The sequence below is a fragment of the Falco peregrinus genome, chromosome 7, assembly GCF_023634155.1.
Source record: "Falco peregrinus isolate bFalPer1 chromosome 7, bFalPer1.pri, whole genome shotgun sequence".
Classification (NCBI taxonomy): Eukaryota; Metazoa; Chordata; class Aves; order Falconiformes; family Falconidae; genus Falco; species Falco peregrinus.
In genome coordinates, this window is record NC_073727.1 from 79669618 (window position 1) to 79689991 (window position 20374).

General features: G+C 37.2%; 1 protein-coding gene across 45 annotated transcripts in view; it reads left to right on the plus strand.

Annotated features, from left to right (window-relative positions):
- Positions 1-20374, plus strand: part of RIMS1 (regulating synaptic membrane exocytosis 1) — a 335729-nt gene that overhangs the window by 170917 nt on the left and 144438 nt on the right. For all 45 annotated transcript variants that reach the window (XR_008747990.1, XM_055809565.1, XM_055809523.1 and 42 more), the window contains 4 exons: positions 12422-12489; positions 13227-13337; positions 16187-16286; positions 19717-19840. Coding sequence is in view for 44 of the 45 variants with exons in the window: in XM_055809565.1 (XP_055665540.1) it covers positions 12422-12489; positions 13227-13337; positions 16187-16286; positions 19717-19840 (403 nt within the window). In the remaining variant the exon portion in view is untranslated. The remainder of the gene's footprint in view (positions 1-12421; positions 12490-13226; positions 13338-16186; positions 16287-19716; positions 19841-20374) is intronic.

Here is a 20374-nt window from a genome sequence, read left to right on the forward strand (position 1 = left end):
TAATACAGTTATGGTTAAAAAATAATATAAGGGTTATAATAAATGTACAATTGTGGTTATTTTGTATGCTATCCCTGCATCATCATACTGATGCATTGCACTTTCTGAATCCGGGAAGGACATCAGCCCTCTTGTTGGCAGCAGGGGAATAATCTGTATTTGGAATAAGGTCCTCAGCTGTGACTAAAGGATCACAGGGGAAAGTGAGAGGAAGGACTAATGATTGCAAGTTCCTTGGGGATTATGTAGTGTGTTGGGAATAACAAAGATCTTTAAAATCTTACATTTAAGTAGTTGATAACACTTATTACAAAAAAGTAATTTTTGAAAAGTATTTTTTGCACTAGAAGAATTAATCCTAAAGATTGTATGGTAGAATAAGTCATGTTTTATCCTCTCAAATATTATTGCAGCATTAGTTAATATTTGAAGAATTCCATGTGTGAAATTAATTTATTTTAGCAGAGCTTAGAAGGGAATAAGAGTATACTGAGGGCAGAATCTGGAGAGACACGTTGGAGAAAATGGTAGAGCAGCCATCAGAACAGAAATGGAACTGAGACAGCAGCAGGAATATCAGCAAAACAAGATGCAGCTAAGGTTGGGAAGAGACAATCGTCAGCCTTAGCTCTGCATGGAGTTTAATCAGAAGTTCTCTCCAGTCTATATTTAAGATCAAAACCTTGCGCTCTGTCTCCCATTTAGTAAGTTGTTTATAGCTACATAAAGAAGATAAAACCCCTGTTTCATCTTCACTGTGGTAGACAGCTGTAAACTGTCTTCCAGAAACCTCTTGCACATCTTGAAATACATAGATGAAGAAGGTGAAGTGGGGTTGGGATTGAGAAGTATGTATCTGTGGCACCCTGCGTTGCAGAGATTCAAGGCTGTGCTATGGGCACTGGCATACAGCAGCACATCTCCAGCCTTTGGAATAACATGGAGTTGGGAAAACTGAAAGATATTGTAAAATCACAGTAGCCCCACTTCCCCTGTTCCAGTTATGGTCTCTCTTGAGAGCATTTTGTCTTTTTTATATAATAGACAGTAGCGTTATAAAGCACTATTAAACCAGACCATCTGTATATTTCTGGACATTAAATTTAACTCATCTCTTCCCCATAACTACACTTTAAGTTAAGCTAAATATTCCTTATATTTATTATATTTCTTATAATAACTCTGAAAGTTGAACTGTGTGCTGCAAGGAGAGAACCTGAGAGACTGAGCTGCCATCAAGGTCACTGTCCTGTCAGGGTGTTGGTTAGGTGCAAAGGTGCCCAGAAGACAAACCATGATGCAGAGTAAATCAAAACCAAAAAGCAATAAAACCTGAAGTTTTCCACCAGTCTGACCTGTGGAGGTATTTCATAGCAAGTAGTAGCCAAGGCACCTGAGTCTGGCCTTTGGCCAATATGGTTAACTCCTCAAGTGCAAGGGTAATGGTTTTCAGACAGCAGCCGGGCTTGTACGCTGTCCTCTCCCGTTACCACTGTGACAGATTATGTCCAACTCATAGTCTTCTTCACAGCTAGCCCGTAACTGGTTGGCTTCCTTTCCCTGTTTCTACAGTTGTTTACCCTGATCTGAGTGTGGAGCCATATCCTTGTCCACTTTGAACTGGCTCCTCCAGTTCATTTTTTCTGTTTGTTGGGTTAGCTTTGAAGTCCAGTCATGGTCTCCTGTTGCTAGCGATTCCTTTCTCCTCAGAGTTAAGTCACCAACAAATCTGTTTCTGTTTTATTATCTAGAACGGTAATGTGTGTGTTGACTATTACTATATCCCAGACAAACATGGCAGACCCTGCTTAATGAATACTTTGGGTTTTTTTATTACCAGTTTTAGGTGTTCAGAATATGCCTTTCTAAATAGCTTTTCACCTTATGCTAGTTTTATTTAGACACTTTTTCTAGTGTGACTAATATGGCATGCTCATAAACAAAACTCCTGCTCAGCTGAAGATATTTAACGTCTGCTGTTTGTTACCTATCTTACTGCAGTGGTCAGTTAATTTATTATTGACACTTCAGTTTCGTGAAGGTGGTTTGTTTTGACCCGCCAGCAGGACTAGGAAAGTGACTGATCCCCTGTACTCGGCACTGGTGAGGCTGCACCTTGAATCCTGGGTTCAGGTTTGGGCTCCTCACTGCAAGAGGGACATTAAGGTGCTGGAGCGTGTCCAGAGAAGGGCAGCGAAGGTGGTGAAGGGTCTGGAGCACAAGTCTTCTGAGGAGCGGCTGAGGAAACGGGGATTGTTTAGCCTGGAGAAAAGGAGGCTCAGGGGAGACCTTGTTGCTTGCTCCCTACAGTTATTGCTCTCTACAACTACCTGAGAGGAGGTGGGAGCGAGGTGGGTGTTGGTCTGTTCTCCCAAGTAACAAGTAAAAGGACAAGAGGAAACAGCGTCAGTTTGTACTAGGGAAAGTTTCGATTGGGTATTAGGAAAAATTTCTTCACTGAAAGCATTGGAACAGGCTGTCCAGGGAAATGGTTAAGTCACCATCCCTGGAAGTATTTAAAAGATATATGAGTGGCACTTCAGGACATGGTGTAGTGATAGACTTGAAAGTGCTAGGTTAATGGTTGGACTGGATGATCTTAAAGGCTTTTTCCAACCTAAGCAATCCTGTGATTCTATAGTTTCTAGCTTTCTTCCCTTCCCCTCTCCTTTAATAATATGTGCTATGTTTGCCCTTTCCCAGCTTTGTGGAACTTCATCCATCACTAATTCTCAAGGAGAAATTGTTCCTGTCAATGAGGGAGCTTGAGATAGGTCTGTAAGTACTCCAGGATGAAGTGAATTACACTAGTGTTTCCTGTATGTAGATAGTCTGCTCTGGCATAACATCTGATTTTTATGCTACAGACATTGTTAATTTGTTGCTATGAGTTTTACTTGAGTCTATTTTTAGGAGGACTTATTCAGAAAACCAAAAAGCTTAGCTGCCTTAGTATCATTTTCTGATAGAGCCACATGACTCACTTTTTCAATAATGTTCTAGAATGGCAAGTACTTGGTACTAGACATTACGTACTAGGGTCTAAATAATTGCAGAATGATCTCAATTGTTTTTGCATACTTTGCTGATTGTGTTACATTTTGTGTGTTTCTAAGTTACTCATAGGCATAGATTCTTTCTAGAAAATGAAACATTTATTACTTAGTTGGTCAGTCTTTGACTGCTCTTCTCCTTCATCTGGTTATTGGGCTGGTTCTGCTTCTGATGTTAGTTTTATTTCTTCAAATGCTTCCATGATTGGTAAACTCCTTTTGTTGTCATGGCTGCTTCCTTTTTTCTCTAAGGTTGGAGTGTTTTGGGTTTGGTTTGGTTTTGGTGGTTGGGTGGTGTTTTTTGGGTGGGTTTTTTGTGTTGTTTTTTGTTAGTTTATTTTTATAAAAAAAAAAGGTTTTGGTTTTTTCTTCTGCTTAGCTTTCTTCTCTTTTTAAAGATCACGATGTTTATTCACTTTCACATCCTTACCTATGTCCTCTCTATTGTTGGGAAGCAAAGATCCTTTACTACTTGCTTTACTAGTGTGATCTCTCACTATGTGCTCCAAGGATTCTTCCTGCAGTATTGCCCTCTGAACCGGAGAAACAAAAGCCTTTACAACCTTTCATTATCTTCAAATGCAGCACAATGGATGATTCTGATGAACGCTCATTAAAAAAAACAACCCTCCCCAGTCTTATCTTCCTAATTTGGTGCTCTGGAGTAGATTCCTATTGTGGTACTGCTGAAGTGCTTTTCTTTATAATCATGATCCAGAGGATTTAGTGTGCTCCATTTCCTTCTGCAGTCCTGAAGCTCAGGACAAGCAAGAGCTGTTCTCTTTTCTCCTGAGTTTTTCCTTTTTTTTTTTTTTTTTGTAATATTTGAGATTAATTATCTCCACCAGTTTTCAAGAAAATGAAATCATAACGTTGATTATGAAATACAATCTTGTTATTTCTCAAGTGACTTGTGCAGGTCTGCATGACTCTGTGTGTGTATGTCAGACAATCAACAGAAAGGCTCAGTGTCTTTCTCCCTTCCCGTTGGATAACAAGAATCCTTGCTCCCCAGTGCTGTTGTTTCTATCAGCATGTTTATAAACACTGTGTATTACTTTCTATATCTGAGCAGAAATGCCTTTCTTCTTTCCCCACAGTAGGAGAAAATATATATTCAAATAAACCTCTCTGGGCATAGCGCATTTTGATCACCTTATTTGCAGCAGGTGCTACCAGGGCACTGATACCTCAGTGGGCATTTTATCTGTGGGACTTCCAAGGTGTGGGCAGCTGTATCTCAGCCTTACACTTTTTTCTGGTTTGCTTATCTTTCATAAAATTCCTATCTACTGACAATGTAGAAACACTCTCGGATGTGAGGAGAATTTATTTTCAGCTTTGATTTTGAATTATAATTTGTTTATAAATCAGTCTTTAATAAATATTAAGATAAAAATATTCAACTGAATCTTTTTTTGAAAAAATTGTCAGGAGGAAAATACCAAAAGAGACCCAAAAATACCACCTTCTTTTGCAATTAACATCTACTGAATCGGTTTTAAATTTCGCAGGGAAAAAAGCCAACAAACCAAACCCGAACTCAAAAAAACCCAACACACACAGCAGCTTTCTTAAAATACCTTCTCCCACCTGTCTGTAAAAGGCAATCAAACCAAACAAAAAAACCTAAACAATAAATGCAGGAAAGAAAAAATATTTTGGTCTGAAGAACAGCATGACATACTTGAAATGCTTGGAATTCCTTCAGAACTGCAGAAAAGTTATTAAGCGATGGTCAGGCTTTTAGTGTACAGGATAGCTATGTTTCCATGTGTCCAAAATTACAAGCCCATGTGACTTTTTAAGATAACTTGCTATACATTTTGAGGATCTCATTGCATGCTGAACAAAAGTATTTTCAAGAAAAAGCTATGTTAGGCAAAGTTAAAATTGTGTTAATTATATGAAACAGGAACTGAAATCAAACTGTTAACACAAGTTATTGTCAGTATTGAATGGGAATTAAAGAGCAATAATAAATTTATTCAAAGAAACTGAATTTCAAAAAAGACCTCATCCATCCATCTACAGAATTAGTTTTTGCTTAAGAGTAATCAAAGTCAGGAAAATCAGCAACTGGAGCTACTCCTGTGAATAAAATTTTTCTTTAGATATCACAATATCAAAAAACTATTAAAATGTTTGCCTGTTGATTTGAAGTTCTTGGTAATGCTAATCACTTTTTCTGGTATCCTCAAGAAAATATTTTTAATAAAGCTTTTAAAGGAACTTTTCAAATTAATGGAGTTTATTATTTGGTTAGTATTTGACATCTCTAAGTCTCTCCAATTTCTTTAGCACTCAAAACACTTTTTGAAGACCTTCTAGAACATGCTTATGAGGGCCATCCCTTTGTGAATCATATATATTCTTGGACTCACATGCTTACAATAAGACTTACACACCTCAGAATAACTTTTTAGAAAGTCTCTGATATACGAATAAGCATCTAGCTGGAAAGGGTTGATGAACACTTCAACATACTCAGTGTCTGAGTGAAGGAATGAATAATGTTGGCTCAGGGAGTCTCATGAGCAGAATCCCTAGAGATTCAGGAAACTTAGAACAGCTTCCTTGTTATGTTCCTTGTGTCAGTATTAAAAGTTTTAGAAACAGCATGAATCCTCAGTTTATTACTTGACTGGATAGGTTGTGATTTTTGGCTTCAAGCCTCCGTCGACAAGATTAGTAATCTTTGCTTTCAGTAATTCATAAAGACTTCTAACAACACTGAGACAACTCAGGTAGGAAGTCCACTTTGTGAAACGTATAAATGGGCCCATTAGTTTTTGTGTTGGAAAGTCTTTTGCAAGTATACCTTTTGAGAAAGCTTCCTGAGCCATCAGTGAACACGAGTGCAATGCTTTCTTATAAAAGAGTGTATGTGTAAACTGTACTACTAAGGAAAAAAAACAAACCACAATCCGTGAAATGAAATAAAAAGTCTTAGCTAAAGAGGTATCTGAATAAATTCATGAACTTGCTATATTTTACGCAGTCCACAGAAAATTCACCTTGCACCCAGATAAAAAGAATTTATTGGAAAAAAATTTAGGAATCAGCCATGGACAAATCATTCCCTTTCAACATCAAAAATGGTGAATTTGCAAACTCTTGTAATTAAACAACTTTGCAATGATAACTAAGGGAGAAGTCAAATGCATTTTCCCTTTCACTTGGTTTATTTTAATATTAGTATCCTTAACAATCAAAATAGTATTATTTCATGAGTTCGGTACTTCCTGACCTAATTATTTCTGGATTTCTTGTTTGCAAATATCAATTAGATTTGCAGCCTGTGCTGTGCTCACAATTAAACTACCACTTTAAAAAAGACTTTTAAAATATGGAGGTTGTTTCAAAATAAACTTCCAAAGTGTTCAGTTTGTGTGAGAAAAGGTATGAAATGTCCTTCTAAACAACAAAGTAAGGAATAAACATTTATTTTCAGTGTGTGCTAGATAAGCCCAAGTTGTTAGTTATTAGACCTGAAAGTGTATTGCTTGGTAATGCACCATAGACCCTTTTCCAGTGCTTTTATGTTACTCAGAAATTAAATTAAGATATAGAAAAATTTTGTGTGTTATCATTATGCTAAAATGCCATTGAATTGAGGGAACGATCTGAGAGGCTGGCTCTAGCTTTCAGAGCTACAGGGGTCACAGGCACATGTGCCAAGTCTGTACCCCAAATATGAGTGTGTATGCGTGTATATATATATATGTTTACATATCTAATAATCTTTATTTGAACTTTGGCATCTTGCAGTATGTTACCATTCAGTGATTAGAACATGTCCCATCAGGGAACTCAAATCCAATGCAGTTATATATTTTTCTGTACAAAAGAAAATCTAAACTTCACAGTCACGTGGTGCATTCTTCCCACATACCACATGAGCCAGCCTGTCCTTGAACTGCATAAATGGTAAAACACAGACCTTGTTCTGTAAGGATTGAAGTTCATAACTGTAGGCATCTGAAATGTGTTGATTTGAGAGCAAGGAGATAATGAACATTTTTGTGAAACTTCCTTTATGAATAGGCAATAGGTAGCTGTTGAATTCTCTGCTTGCCACTTAGATGTGAGGGCTGTCTGTCAAGCCAGGGTACTTGTGTTTTCTGTTTATCTGGTTAGTTATCAGCTTCACTAGAATGTTTTAAACACACATTGTTTATACACTGTATTATTTTTCTGACATGACAAAATGATTATCATCTTTTTTGTTTCTTGGGCATAGAAGTACTTTCTTGCTTAACAATATGACCTGTCGCATCTGTATCACCAGCCAGATGTTTTTGATGGCAATAAGTGTGCTGAAGACATTTACCAACAGCATGCAGAGTGGTCTTCTAACTCTTGAAAACTCAGGCTATGAAGGAGGAAGACAATCACATTGATACATAGAGTTTCTTTACATTGGTTGTAATTTTCTGTAGGTTCATATGTGGCTTCTATTAATTTTTGCCTGGGGAAACAATTGATCATTTCCATGAGATGCTGATCCAGTTCCATGGGAACTGTGGAAAATGTAACAGAGGATGTTCCAGGTCTTTGATAAGCTTTATGGTCTGTTTAATACAGGCTATATTTGACTCTAAAAATTAACAAAAGTAAATACATAAATGGCTGTTGCGTGTGTTAGATCCAATCTGACTATATAAAAAGCCAGTTTGCACCATAATTTTAGATGCAGCCTCTGAAAATAATTGTGGAATTTTCTAGTTATGTGATACAACAGCTTTATTCATGAGCAGCTCAATTAAATACCTAACATGGGCTGACTGACTCTTATCATTAGACTGTCTGCTTCTTAAGTAACTGCTGCAAATCTAATGCATCTGGATTTGAGCAAAACACCAGAAGCACATTCTTTGTTGTATATCAGTAGTTTACAAATACAGTCTAGGTGGATTTAGGGAAACATCTTTGGGAATTTTATCTCCAGTATTAAAGACTCCTTGAAAATCAGCATGACTGGTTATACATGATAATGGACTTTCTCATATTTTCTGGTTTTGGCTTTGCAAGAGAGTCAAAGCTGTCATTTTCAGCGCTTCTCAGCTTTGCAGGATCTCACTCGAAATCACAGTATCCCAGAGTAAGCTTTTGGTATGGGTGGTGCTGAAAATGAAGTATTTTTAAGAAAATATTTTTTTGGTGGTGTGAATTTTGCTTTCCCTTTATTTTGAAGACACACATTTTATGGATATAAAAACTATGGCAACTTATTAACAGTTTTACTCTCCATCTGGAAATCTATTGAAGACTGAAAAAGACTTCTTACGGAAAAAAACTTAATACATTGGTGTCTTGTAAAGTAGATTTATGATTATATCCATCTGTGTTCAAGAGTAAAGTAATCGAGCAGCAACGTGTTAATAGGAAAAAATACCTCATTGCTGTCAGGATACAACTTCTGAATTACTCCCTCAGGAAAAAAGGTTTTAGAAGTATATACTTGTTTCACTCCATTGGTTTTAATAAATCATGCATTATAACTGCAAATGCATTTTTGATAATTTGATTTCCAGTTGAAATCCATTTTTGTTTGTTTTAGAAATATATCAGTAATGTACAAAGGTAATGGTGCAGTATAGGTATATTTCATGGGGTCTTACTGTTTTTAAGTTTTTCATGTCTTTATAGCATTGATTAAAAAGTGTTTAAAAGCATGTAAATCCATTATTTGCTTTTAGAAGAGTTGATTTTTTCTCTCCATAATGCTTTAAATTTGTCTTATTTTACTACTTATTTTTAGTGACTCGTACCAGAGGAGGGAGTACTCTATCTATAGGTTTTTTCTGTTTTGAGTTTTGGGTTGTGTGTGTTTGGGTTTTCTTTCCCCAGAAAATCTGAAATTCTGAAACTGCTTTCAGATTGTAAGTTTTTGCATGTTATTTACCTGTTCCTTTATAATACTAGTTCACTGAAATTATTTTCTGTAATTAATCAGTCAGTTCTGGGATATGGCAGTGCAGTAAAGAAGCAGCAATGACAGCACGATGAAGGAGAAATTAATTTTAAAAGTATTTCTGCAGCAGAATATTGAATTGCAAGACCAGTATCAGTGTTGCTGGCATAAAATAGGTTTTAAGCTCATCTGGGGATTTTGTTCCTTTATGTTTTAATTTGTATGTTTTATTCTGTGAGTGTTTATGAATATAGATTAACTGACATTTTCCATTGTAAAACCCTTTTTACAGTTGTAGAGTCAACCAAAAGTTTGCATGCCAGTGGTCTATTTTCTATTGAATTTTAATGGGAATTTAAAAATCAAGCCATTTTTCAAGAGTGTGGACTTTTTTCTCCCCAATTCATGCATTATCACTTTCGGTCAAGATTACTGATTGCCTAGCTGCCTTTATGTCTTCCGAGCGTATCGTACCTGCTCTAGCCCTGTAGAGCCAGGTTTGCAGTGCAGTTCCTGCTCTCAGCTTCTGAAAGCAGAGGGCAAAAGGACTGTTGCTGTGCCTGGTTTCAGTGGATGTGGCTGGTGTTCTGGAACTTACCAAAGCGCAGAAGTGATAGGAGGGGTGAAAGGGACAGAAAGGTAAAGGTTTAGGTGTGGGAAGGAGAGCGTAGCAAGGATCTAGCTTAGTATTGAGGGGAAGGCGGGGAAGGAGGGACTAAAGTTCACCAAAGCCAGAAGCAGGAGGCAGAAGTTGGATGATGGCAACAAAACAGACAGGGAAGTAAGACAGCAAGAGGGAGGTAGTTGGTGAGCATGGGAAAATTAGCAGGTTAGCCAAGACAGAAGACGTATGAGAGATCTTGCTACAGCAGGAACTTGGTGGGGAAGGATGGTAGATGCATGAATCAAGAGGTTGTGCATATGCAATAACTGGGAGGAGGAACAGCAAGGAAACTGGGACCCAGAAGCTGGAGACAAAAGAAAGGAAAAAAGAGCAGGGAGCAAGGGGGATAAGAGCGGAAATGTTTTTGAGCACTTGGATACACACACCTGCATAGTGGAGCTGACATTTATTCCTGCTTGAACATTTCTCTGTCGCTGCTGAGGAAATAACATGTGCTTTGCCGATGGCAGGCCAGCTCACACAGGAGACTGTTAAGTCCATGAGTGAAAACTGGAGAGCTCTGTGCCATAGGTCCCAGCTTACTGCCAGCACTTGAGGTAGCCGTCTGGTTCATGGGTTTGTTCCTGTTGCAGTTTCAAAATTTATAAAGGTGGAAGAACTGATGCTAAAACTGAAAGATTTTTAATCTGAATTTAAGCTCTCCAAAACTGCAGAACTGCTGTAGCTAATGCATCCACAAACTGCCTCGTGTGGTTATGCATATGATAATAATAAGCTGTTTAAAAACAAGCTTGAGCATATGATCATGTGGATGGTAAGCTATTAAAGATTTTATGGTTTATAAAGAGTGGTACAACTTGTATTTCATAATGAGCATCTAAAGATTTGTAGAAAAAGGGTCAAAAATAATAAACTCTTCATGTAAGTGTCAGGTTGGTTTTTTTTTGCTAGAAGCATGCTTTGTTTGAGCCTCTATTGGATGCCTATGTGCTAGTAAGATCTAACAGTAGTATTATAGAGATGTGCTTTATAAAGTAAGATAGTGAAGATGTATTGCGTAGAGTGTACATAATAAATAAGTTTTCTGAAGATGTAGAGCATATTAAGAGTGCTGAGGGTATTGGCAGTAAGTATCTGACTTTAATGATAACATAGGATTTTTACCCAGTGGCTTTTAAACGATCGCTAAGAGTTTGTAAGACTATTGTTAGGAAAGTGTGTGAACCTGTTCTGCAATGAATACTGACACTGGGACATAATAATTTAATTTTTTTAAAAAAAAACACTTGTGAATTCAAAAAGCACTATTATCAAACTGTTCCACTAACATATTTCAAATGACCAACATTCCCTGTCAAAGCAAGGCTGAAAAAATGCCTGAAGTACAGGTATGCGTGTACACCTCAGTAAGAGGTGACTATTTCCTTCAGGGTCTAAAACTCACCTCTGAAGTGATAGTTTAGATTTTGGTTTGGTAGGGGTTTTGTTTGTTTGTCTATTTAATGCCATTGTGAGCTAAATGGCAGAATAATCCTTTCTCAGATAAAATTAAAAAATCTCTTGGTTATTTCAGATCAAGCTTTTATATACTACTGTTATTGTAAGAGAGCATTAGAAAGAGTTTTAATTCTCATTTCTGTTGATGCTATTGCATTTTTGTTAATACACTGTGGCAAATGCCCAAAGGGATGAAATAATGCCAAGGTTCAAAGCTCACAGATATATTCTGTTTAAAGCTAGTGCTAGCACAGAAATCCCTCAGATTTATTCCTCCTGTATCAGTCTCACATTTACCCGTCTTTTGGATCTATTCTAGCCTGCATCATTTTCCTTTGTCCTTCCCAGTATCACCTGCACCCTTCCTCTTCGTAAAGAAAATTGTGCCCTCAATTGCACTGTCCAATATCCTTCCTCTTGCAATTCCTGTCTCATCCTTTCCCTCCTTGGAGTGCACAGTTATATCAGTCCTCTACCACAGACAACTGCCAGTGAAGTTGGTAGTTTTTTTGCTACCAACTCAACCTTCTGCAGATGTAATACATTAAGTCAAACTGTTGGTTTCCTATAGCTTTCCATAAATGCATATATGTTCTCGGTGGTGTTATGCTCTGCTGCCTTTTCTCCCAAACCCTACCTGTGATTCCCCTCCTTGGCCAAACAGGCTTGTGGCTTCCAGACCACTGTAATTCATGGGTTTATTCTTTATGTACATTGTATGTAAGTTTGTCCCGAGTAAAATGGAAGACTGCAACCTTACATCTGTTGTTGGTACTATTTGCTTTATTTGTGTGACCATTTTCCCTGGGCTTTATTACCCTTTACCTGTGCTTCTCCTTCTGTAAGGTACCCATTATCACGATATTGATCAACTACTTTGTAGATTCTTGAGTGTGGTTGACAGTTCTGTCCTTAACTATAGCTAAGTGCCTATTTTGTGGAGTATTCTCTCATGTCATCATTAGCTGTAGTCCTGTGTGTTTGTTATGGAGACGAGCGGGAGGAGGAGGGCTGTGAATGCAATGCATTGGGGTCCATTCTTGGAAGATGACTGGGCAAAGTAAAAACTAGCCAGAGTGCACAACCAATTCTGAGGTGCAATTCATGAAAAAGCAGAGGTACAATAAATGCATTATTGTGTGGGGTTTTTTTTATATTATTAGACTATATTTTTTCAAGTTGATGTAAGTTAATTTGTATCATAATACAGGTTTTGTATTTGCGGCTTCAAACTATTGCACATTAAAATTCATGCATGCAGAAGTAATCATTCATATATCTTTCTCTGTTTGAGAGATTACACATTTCTTTTTATTCATATTCTTCCAGGTGACTTGGATTACTACTGGCTGGATCCTGCCACGTGGCATAGCAGGGAGACATCCCCTATAAGTTCGGTAAGAAATAGGAAAAAAGATGTTCATAAGTATGAGTTAAAATGTTTGCCAATTATTTCAGTTCAGCATATGTATTTTGTTGTAAAAAAATTTTATTCAAATCATATGATAATCTGGTTTATTATATCATGGAAATTGAAACTAGAAAGAAAATGTTATCAAAATGTATACTAGTAAAATTGCCTGGATTTTAAGTTGAATGTAATTCTTTTATAGACATGATGCTAGATTTCATTGCATACCACAAAAGCAGCTGTGAGTTTGATGCTGCTTTGGAAGAGATTAGTGACATTTCGTATTGACTTGGAGTCAGAAACGATCATTTGGATTTTTATTATATAGTGGACCCATACAGTAGAGCTGTATAACGTGTATTATTCTAAAGAGCAGTATTCATGAATGTGCTTTTCAGGGTTGTGGAATTTAACAGTAAATGTTTAATTTTATTACATAACGTATGCTTTAAATGTTTAATTGTATTACACTTTGAATTGTATTATAATTCTACCTGCAGACTTAGTGCTGAGATTTTTTTACGGTGACCATAATTATTTAATGAAGCCAGAGTCCAAACAGATACAATAACAGAAAGATCGGGTACAATATAAAACACAACTGAAGAATGATTGTGTCTACTGTGACATAACAATTCAGAAATTTTATTTATTTATAAATGCGCCTCTAAATACAGGAAGATGGTTGCACTTCTTTAATTCCACTGCTTGTTTTTTTAACAGCATCCTGTAACATGGCAGCCTTCTAAAGAGGGAGATCGCTTAATTGGGCGTGTTATTCTTAACAAGAGAACAACCATGCCAAAAGAATCAGGTGCATTACTTGGGCTAAAAGTAAGTATTACATGATTTATGTGTTAAATGGAAGAATCTTCCACTGACCTTGGTCCTAGAGCCTAACACATTAAATCAGAGGACTCTCCAATTATACGGGTATTTGACAAAAATGTGTTCCTCATTTTACTAAATTTTAAGTTATACAGATAAATTAAGAATGTAAAAGTATTTAGTCCTTCTATGCAGTCTTCCACTTGTCCATGGCAAAGAAACTGTACCGTTTTGATTAAAAAGCGTATGTTTATTTAGTTTCCTGTCTGCAAGACATGTTTTGTACTCTGCAATGAACTGGTGGAGTCCTGCCTTTTCTAGCTCTACTGTTTGCATTTCAGTCAATAAATTCATCTCATAATCCACATACATAAATGTCATCTGGATGCAATTGTTTACAAGGTCGGTGTTTAAAAAGTCCATACAGACGTTTGGAAGCAGAAATTTTGTAGAATGAAACTAGACAGTTACACAAAAAAAATGCATTAAAACCTCATAAAGCACAGTAGCGATTATATTAAATGTAATTCCCGTTAATGCACTGCTCCAAAATTAAGACATTGGCAATACTGTCTGGTTGATTTAAATCCCTAAATGAGTTGTTTGTAGCGGACTTTTAAGTTCATGTCCTTAAATTGCCAGAGCACTTAAAAGAGTGAGTGCTACTTCTGAAGCTGCTACAGAGTACAGTGTGCTAGTTCCAGAATTTATCTCTCCTATTTTTAGCTATATGGAGCTCCAAAGATGATGGAAATAATATAATTTTGATGTCTTCCTCTCCCCGCTGAGAACAACAGAAACAATGCAAAATATAAAACATTCCCATCCACTTAAGACTGTCTACTTCAAAGGGCAGTGACACTGAACCGCTCCCTGCGTATAGTTGTTTGGTAGTTCAGTCCCTCACATGTGACAGAGATGTGAGTTGTTGGTTGTGCTCATCATGGTGGGCATTAAATCAGGAAAGAACCTTGTGGCCTTGGTAATGTCATGTCCTGGGTAAGAGCCATTTATCCACCTTGAAGTGAGATAGTGTGGTGTGGGAATACAGAAGATGAGAACAGCTTCACTCTACTAAATAACTAGTAGTACGTAGTGCAAGGCTGATTTTTGCTGGCAGCAAGCATTTTTTCTTTTTTTTTTTTTTTTTAATATGTGAGAAAAAAGGTTGATCCTAGTAGGAAGTATAGCTTGGAGAGCTTCTCTTCAATTATACAAGTTTCCATTTTGTATGAAATGAACTAAGGCCCACAATGATAAATTTAACACATTATCTTATGACAACCTTGTTGGTGGGTAGGTTTCTGGATCTTCTTGGAAATATATCTGTATTAAAGCTCCTACTAGTTATTGTGATTACAACATGGGGAAATAATACCTAATGACCAGCATTACACTGTTTTGTTTTACTATAAAACTCCAAGGATATTCCTGACAAAAAAAAAAACCAAAACAAAAAAAAACCCAAAACCAAACCTCCCCCCCCAAAAAAAAAAAACAAACAACAAAATCCAAAAAACCTGACTGGAGAGAGTAAGGCAGCTAAGGAAAATAGCAAGTCAGTAAAAGTACATTTTCTTGGTTTATATTTTATTAAAAAATCTAATCTCTTAAGAGCATCTTTTTCCCCCCTCATTTTCCTGATCTCTGTATCATGCAGACTTCAAAGATAGCTCTCTTCAGTTCTGTTTTTGACCATGAGCCAGCAGTGTGCCCTTGTGGCCAAGAAGGGCAATGGTGTCCTGGGGTGCATTAGGAGCAGCGTGGCCAGCAGGTCGAGGGAGGTGATCCTGCCCCTCAGCTCTGCCCTGGTGAGGCTGCTGCATGAGTCCTGTGTCCAGTTCTGGCCTCGTAGTTCAAGAGAGACAGGGAACTGCTGGAGAGGGCCCAGCAGAGGGCTACAAGATAATTAGGGGACTGGAGCATCTCCCTTCTGAGGAAGGTCTGAGAGAGCTGGGCCTGTGTAGCCTCGAGAAGAGAAGACTGAGAGTCCACAAATTCCTTAAGGACAACAGGGCCAAACTCTTTTTAGTGGTGCCCAGCGACAGGACAAGGGGCAACGGGCACAAACTGCAACACAAGAAGTTCCTTCTGAATATGAGGAAGAACTTCTTTATCTTGAGGGTGGCAGAGCACTGGAACAGGCTGCCCGGTAAGGTTGTGGAGTCTCCTTCTCTGGAGACATTCAAAACCTGCCTAGATGCGATGCCGTGCAGCCTGCTCTAGGTGAACCTGCTTTAGAAGGAGGGTTGGACTACATGATCTCCAGAGGTCTCTTCCAACCCTGACCATTCTGTGATTCTGTTTAACAAAATCCAGAAGTTGCTGTTTTGTCCTGTCATGTGCTTGGCTGCGAGGACCTGGGTTTTAGCAGTAGCAATGTTCTTGTGAACTGTTTGCCTATGTTTCATAGGAGTGTATTTGCTAAGTTTTAAATTGTTGTACCAGTTGCATTTCGGATTTTTGAATGTTTGATTTGATGTGCACTTGCAATTTAAACTTAAAGACATGACAGACAACTGTATGCAAAAAGTATATTTTGTATTAAGATTAATTCTTTCTGCAGCAAATTTTGATACTTGGAAAACTGCGTAAGATTGAGGAGTCAAACACATTAAAAGGAATATCCATTTTATTCATTCTGTGTCAGCTTTACTTCTTTTCAAGTAGATCTGGCCTTTTTCTGTATTTACCTTTGTCTTTAGCCTCTGTGAAGCCTGAATTGCCAATAGATTTGCTTATGCATATTTAGGTTTAATTTTAAAAATAATGTGAAAACTGATCAGTCTATGTATTTATGCTTTATATGATGTCTGGTTTGAGGCTTGGAAACTCACAAATTTATGATTAACCAGGTTGTTGGAGGAAAAATGACAGAATTAGGACGACTTGGTGCCTTCATTACCAAAGTGAAGAAAGGTAGCTTGGCTGATGTGGTGGGGCATCTCAGAGCAGGTAAATCAATCAGCTGTATAAAATATATTGTCTTTTAATTATGGCTTTTTTAATGCAGCTCTTAAATTATCTTAACATTGGTTATGTGATATGTTAATAATTTTTAAATACAGTACAATACTGTATTGTTATTTTAGAATGCCACAGTTGTCTACATTTCTAATTTATTATTAACTCCAATCGCTTGGATGTATGAGCAGAATTCAACGTTGATGCCGTGTGTGTCAGGACTGAATGTCACTGGTAAGTTTTTGTTTGCTAGCTCAGAAGCTGCTTGTTACACTCTACAGAAGCAATGCAAACATTTTTTAAAACTTTTGAGTTGTGGCAAAAAACCCTCACTACAGTTATTTTGCTTGTACTATAGTGTCACCTGAAGAATGATGCACTGTGTACACAATGGGCTTTATTAGTGCTTCTTTCAGTGTGAAATGTTGCAAGTAAAAATGGATAACCCAAGCAAATGGTCTTAAAATATTTTGTTTATGTAAGATGTTTATATTGCACCTACAAATAAGTGTCTGTGCCGTTGGCACTTTTCAGGCTTCTAAATGAAGCGAGAACTATGCACAGCAGTTGGTTTTCAAAGTTACTTCTTAGCAGTTTATATTTTTACCATGGCTCTAAGCAACTTCTTTCCAAATGTTGTCTTAGCAAACAAAGTCTATGCAGTGCCTTCTTAGCAATCCAGAAGCTCAGATGACAACTAGTATTAATTTAGGACAATTGCATAAAGCAAATATTAATAAAGAAGTGAAAAAGATGATGAGTATCTAAAAATATCCTACTTTGTTTTGGCATTTGTAATTCTTCTTTTTACGAAGTCAATATACATGGGGTTGATAGCACTAATTATTATATTCGTATTCGTTTATAGATGTTAACTGCATATTGTAATTACAGAAAAAAAGTTTCTCTCCAGTAATCTTGAACTATTTGGATTGAAAGATTACATTTCTAGTGTCTGGTCTAGGTTTTATTTTAAGTCAAAACTATTTTCATTTTCTAAAAATAGTTTTAGAGCCAAAATAATTTCACAGAAAAAATACAGTTTTGCACATTTTCAATAAATGAAAATCTATTCATCCTATTGTATGGGATGAAAACATACCAAAAGGCTATGGATGAGTCCACGCTTATTTTGTCTTTATGAAAAACCTCCAAAATGTGGCTAGTTGATAAATCTTTTGAGTGATTGCATAAACCTCATAAACTGTAAAACAAAGGCAAATATGAAGTCTTGCATCAGGAACAGAATAACCCAGTGCAACAGTAAGCGCTAGAAGCCAATCAGCTGGAAAGCAGCTTGACAGAAAAGTGTCTGGAGGTGCTGGAGTGCAGTAAGTTGAACATGAGTCAGCAAAGCGCGCTTGCAGCAAACACCAGTCATGTACAGGGTGTATTAGCAGGACTGTTGCCAGCAGGCTGAGAAAGGCAGTAGCTGCTCTCTGTTCAGTGCTAATGAGGGTGTATCTGGAGGCCTGTGTCCAATTTGGGTTCCTCTAGTACAAGTTATACTGACAAAGTGGCCCAGATTGGGCAGAGGGATAGAATGTTGATTAAGGGTCTGGAGCATATGGTATATAAGAAGCTGAGAGAACTGGATTTGTTCAGACTGGCGAAGAAAAGAGTATGGGAGGGTATAACTCTTGGTTTTACCTGGCTAATTCTTGTTTTTATGTGGCTAATGGGAGGCTGTAGGAAATCCAGAGCCAAATTGTTCTCAGAGGTGCACAGTGATCACACAAGAAGCAGTGTGCACAAGCTGGAATGAGGGAGATCCTGTTTATGAAAATTCTTTTTCTCTTGTATCTAGAGAGGATAGTTAAGGTTTGGAAGAGGTTGCCTAGAGGAGGTGTTGCAATTCCTTCCTTTGAGATGTCCAAATCTCATCTGGTCAAATCCCTGAGCAGCCTGGTCTATCCCTTGTTGTTGGGCCTGTTTTGAGCAGGGGTTGGAACTAGCTGAACCCCAAAGATATCCCATAATGTGAACTACTATTTTAGAAATCAATATAAAAAAATGTAGAGATTGCCGTATAAGTCTGAAAACTTTCTGTCTCTGCTGGACATGCATCGGTAAGTGGGGGTAAGTGCAAGATGCATTAATATTCCTTTCTAGAGGCATCTTAGATATCCTGGGCTATATATGCCTTACAAGCTGAATTAGCGCCATAAGGGTGCAGGTGTCTTGTAGGTTCTGCCAGCCGGCTTTTTGCAGATACCTTGTTTAACCTAAACGTTCACAGGGTGAGGTGTCTAATTGACTTCCAACTCTGGGCTGCTACAGTGGGACTTCAGGGAGTTTGTCTCATCTGAATTTGTAGCAGTGTGTCATAGAATGGTTGAAGTGGGCAGGGACCTCTTGAGATCTCTAGTCCAACCCCACTGCTTATGCAGGGTCAGCTAGAGCGGGTTGCACAGGACCATGCCCAGTTGGCTTGTGCATATGGCCAAGTTTTGAGTAACTGGATGGTGTTTTCCTGTTTCAATGCCTGTCACTGAGACCAGAAATCCACATGTAAGCCTTATAGACATCATCGTAGATGAAAGACGCAATGTAAAAGGGTCAAAAAGATCAAGAAGTGTACAAGCGGAGGAGAAGCCAGCAGCTGAAGGGTTGTTCCTGACCAAATCTGATAACATAAAATCATTGCCAATAAAGACTGGCATCAGATAGTAGTTCTTAAGTTTTGACTGCTGTATATGATGGGGTATAGGAGTGTAAACATACAGTATGGTTCCTGCAGTTTAATTTATATATTGATCTTTAGAAAGTACAGTACAAGATTTTCAGCTTTTTTTATAGTAAGGCCAAAATACAATTTAATGTATATACTATTTAAATTCGAGAAATGAAAAGCTGAAAAATGAAAGTTTTCTAGATAACTTCCACATGCTGTTTTCCTTTCTCTCCCAGTAACATCTTTAGGAGATAGTGACTCATTCCTTGCTTTTATTTTTGGTTTGTTTGACACACACACTGTTGCCAGTGAAGACTGTCTTTTGTAGAGAAATCAAAATGCATAGTATATAAATTGTAATAAAATGTCATGGTTTTTAAAGGCTTAACAGTAGGTATTTATGGTTTTCATTTTTGAAGATTAACCTGTTTTCAAAGTTTATTACCAGTAGTTAATAAAGGATCTTTTAAAAATACTTTCATTTCATAGCACAATAACAGGTCCTGTATTATTTTGGAAATACTTAGTGTATTTGCACAAGTGGTTTCTTTAATATGATTTGTGTGTACAAATTGTAGCTGTGTTCTGATAAAGGAGCTTTGATCGTGTCTCAAAAGCCTCTTGGGTTTCAACACAGGTTTTTAATTGATTTTGGGCAATATTACTTGTTTATATAGGTTTTAGAAATGTTATGCACTTCTTTGTAAAAGAATATGGAAATGAGATAAACTTCTCTTTAAATTCAAGGGGATGAAGTTCTAGAATGGAATGGTAAACCCTTGCCTGGAGCTACAAATGAAGAAGTTTACAACATTATTTTGGAATCAAAATCAGAACCTCAAGTTGAAATTATTGTTTCAAGGCCTATTGGGTAAGGCTAAAGATTTGCTTCTTAAGCACAGTTATTACTTCTACTAATGGGACTCTTAAAGGGACTATTTGTGGGTTCATTATTTTTTACGTCTTAGTAATGGAATATGATTCACTTTGTATTATTGATGTTCTGTATATTCCATCTTCAGTGCTATTTACAATCTTGGATATTTGCAGTGATGTTGTAACAAGGTTTTTGCCAAGTAGCAAAGGAAAAATGGTGGATCAAGGGGACCTGTGCATGAGAAAAATCTGGTTTTCAGACTTATAGCTTCACTGAATCAGAATAACAAGTATTCATGAGTAGAAGGAAGCATCAGCAAACTTTGAGCATTGCAGGATTTTAATAAGTCAATGTTAGCAGGATTTTTCACAGGCCTTCTTTAAAAAGCTAAAAAAAGGAAAGGAAAAGGAAAACTTTCAACTGAAAAGACTCTATTTAGCCTGATATTGTCATCAAAATCAAAAGTGAAAACAAAAAGTTTTATCAAAAATAAGCATTAAAATGTTATGTTTATAATCTTAACTTTTT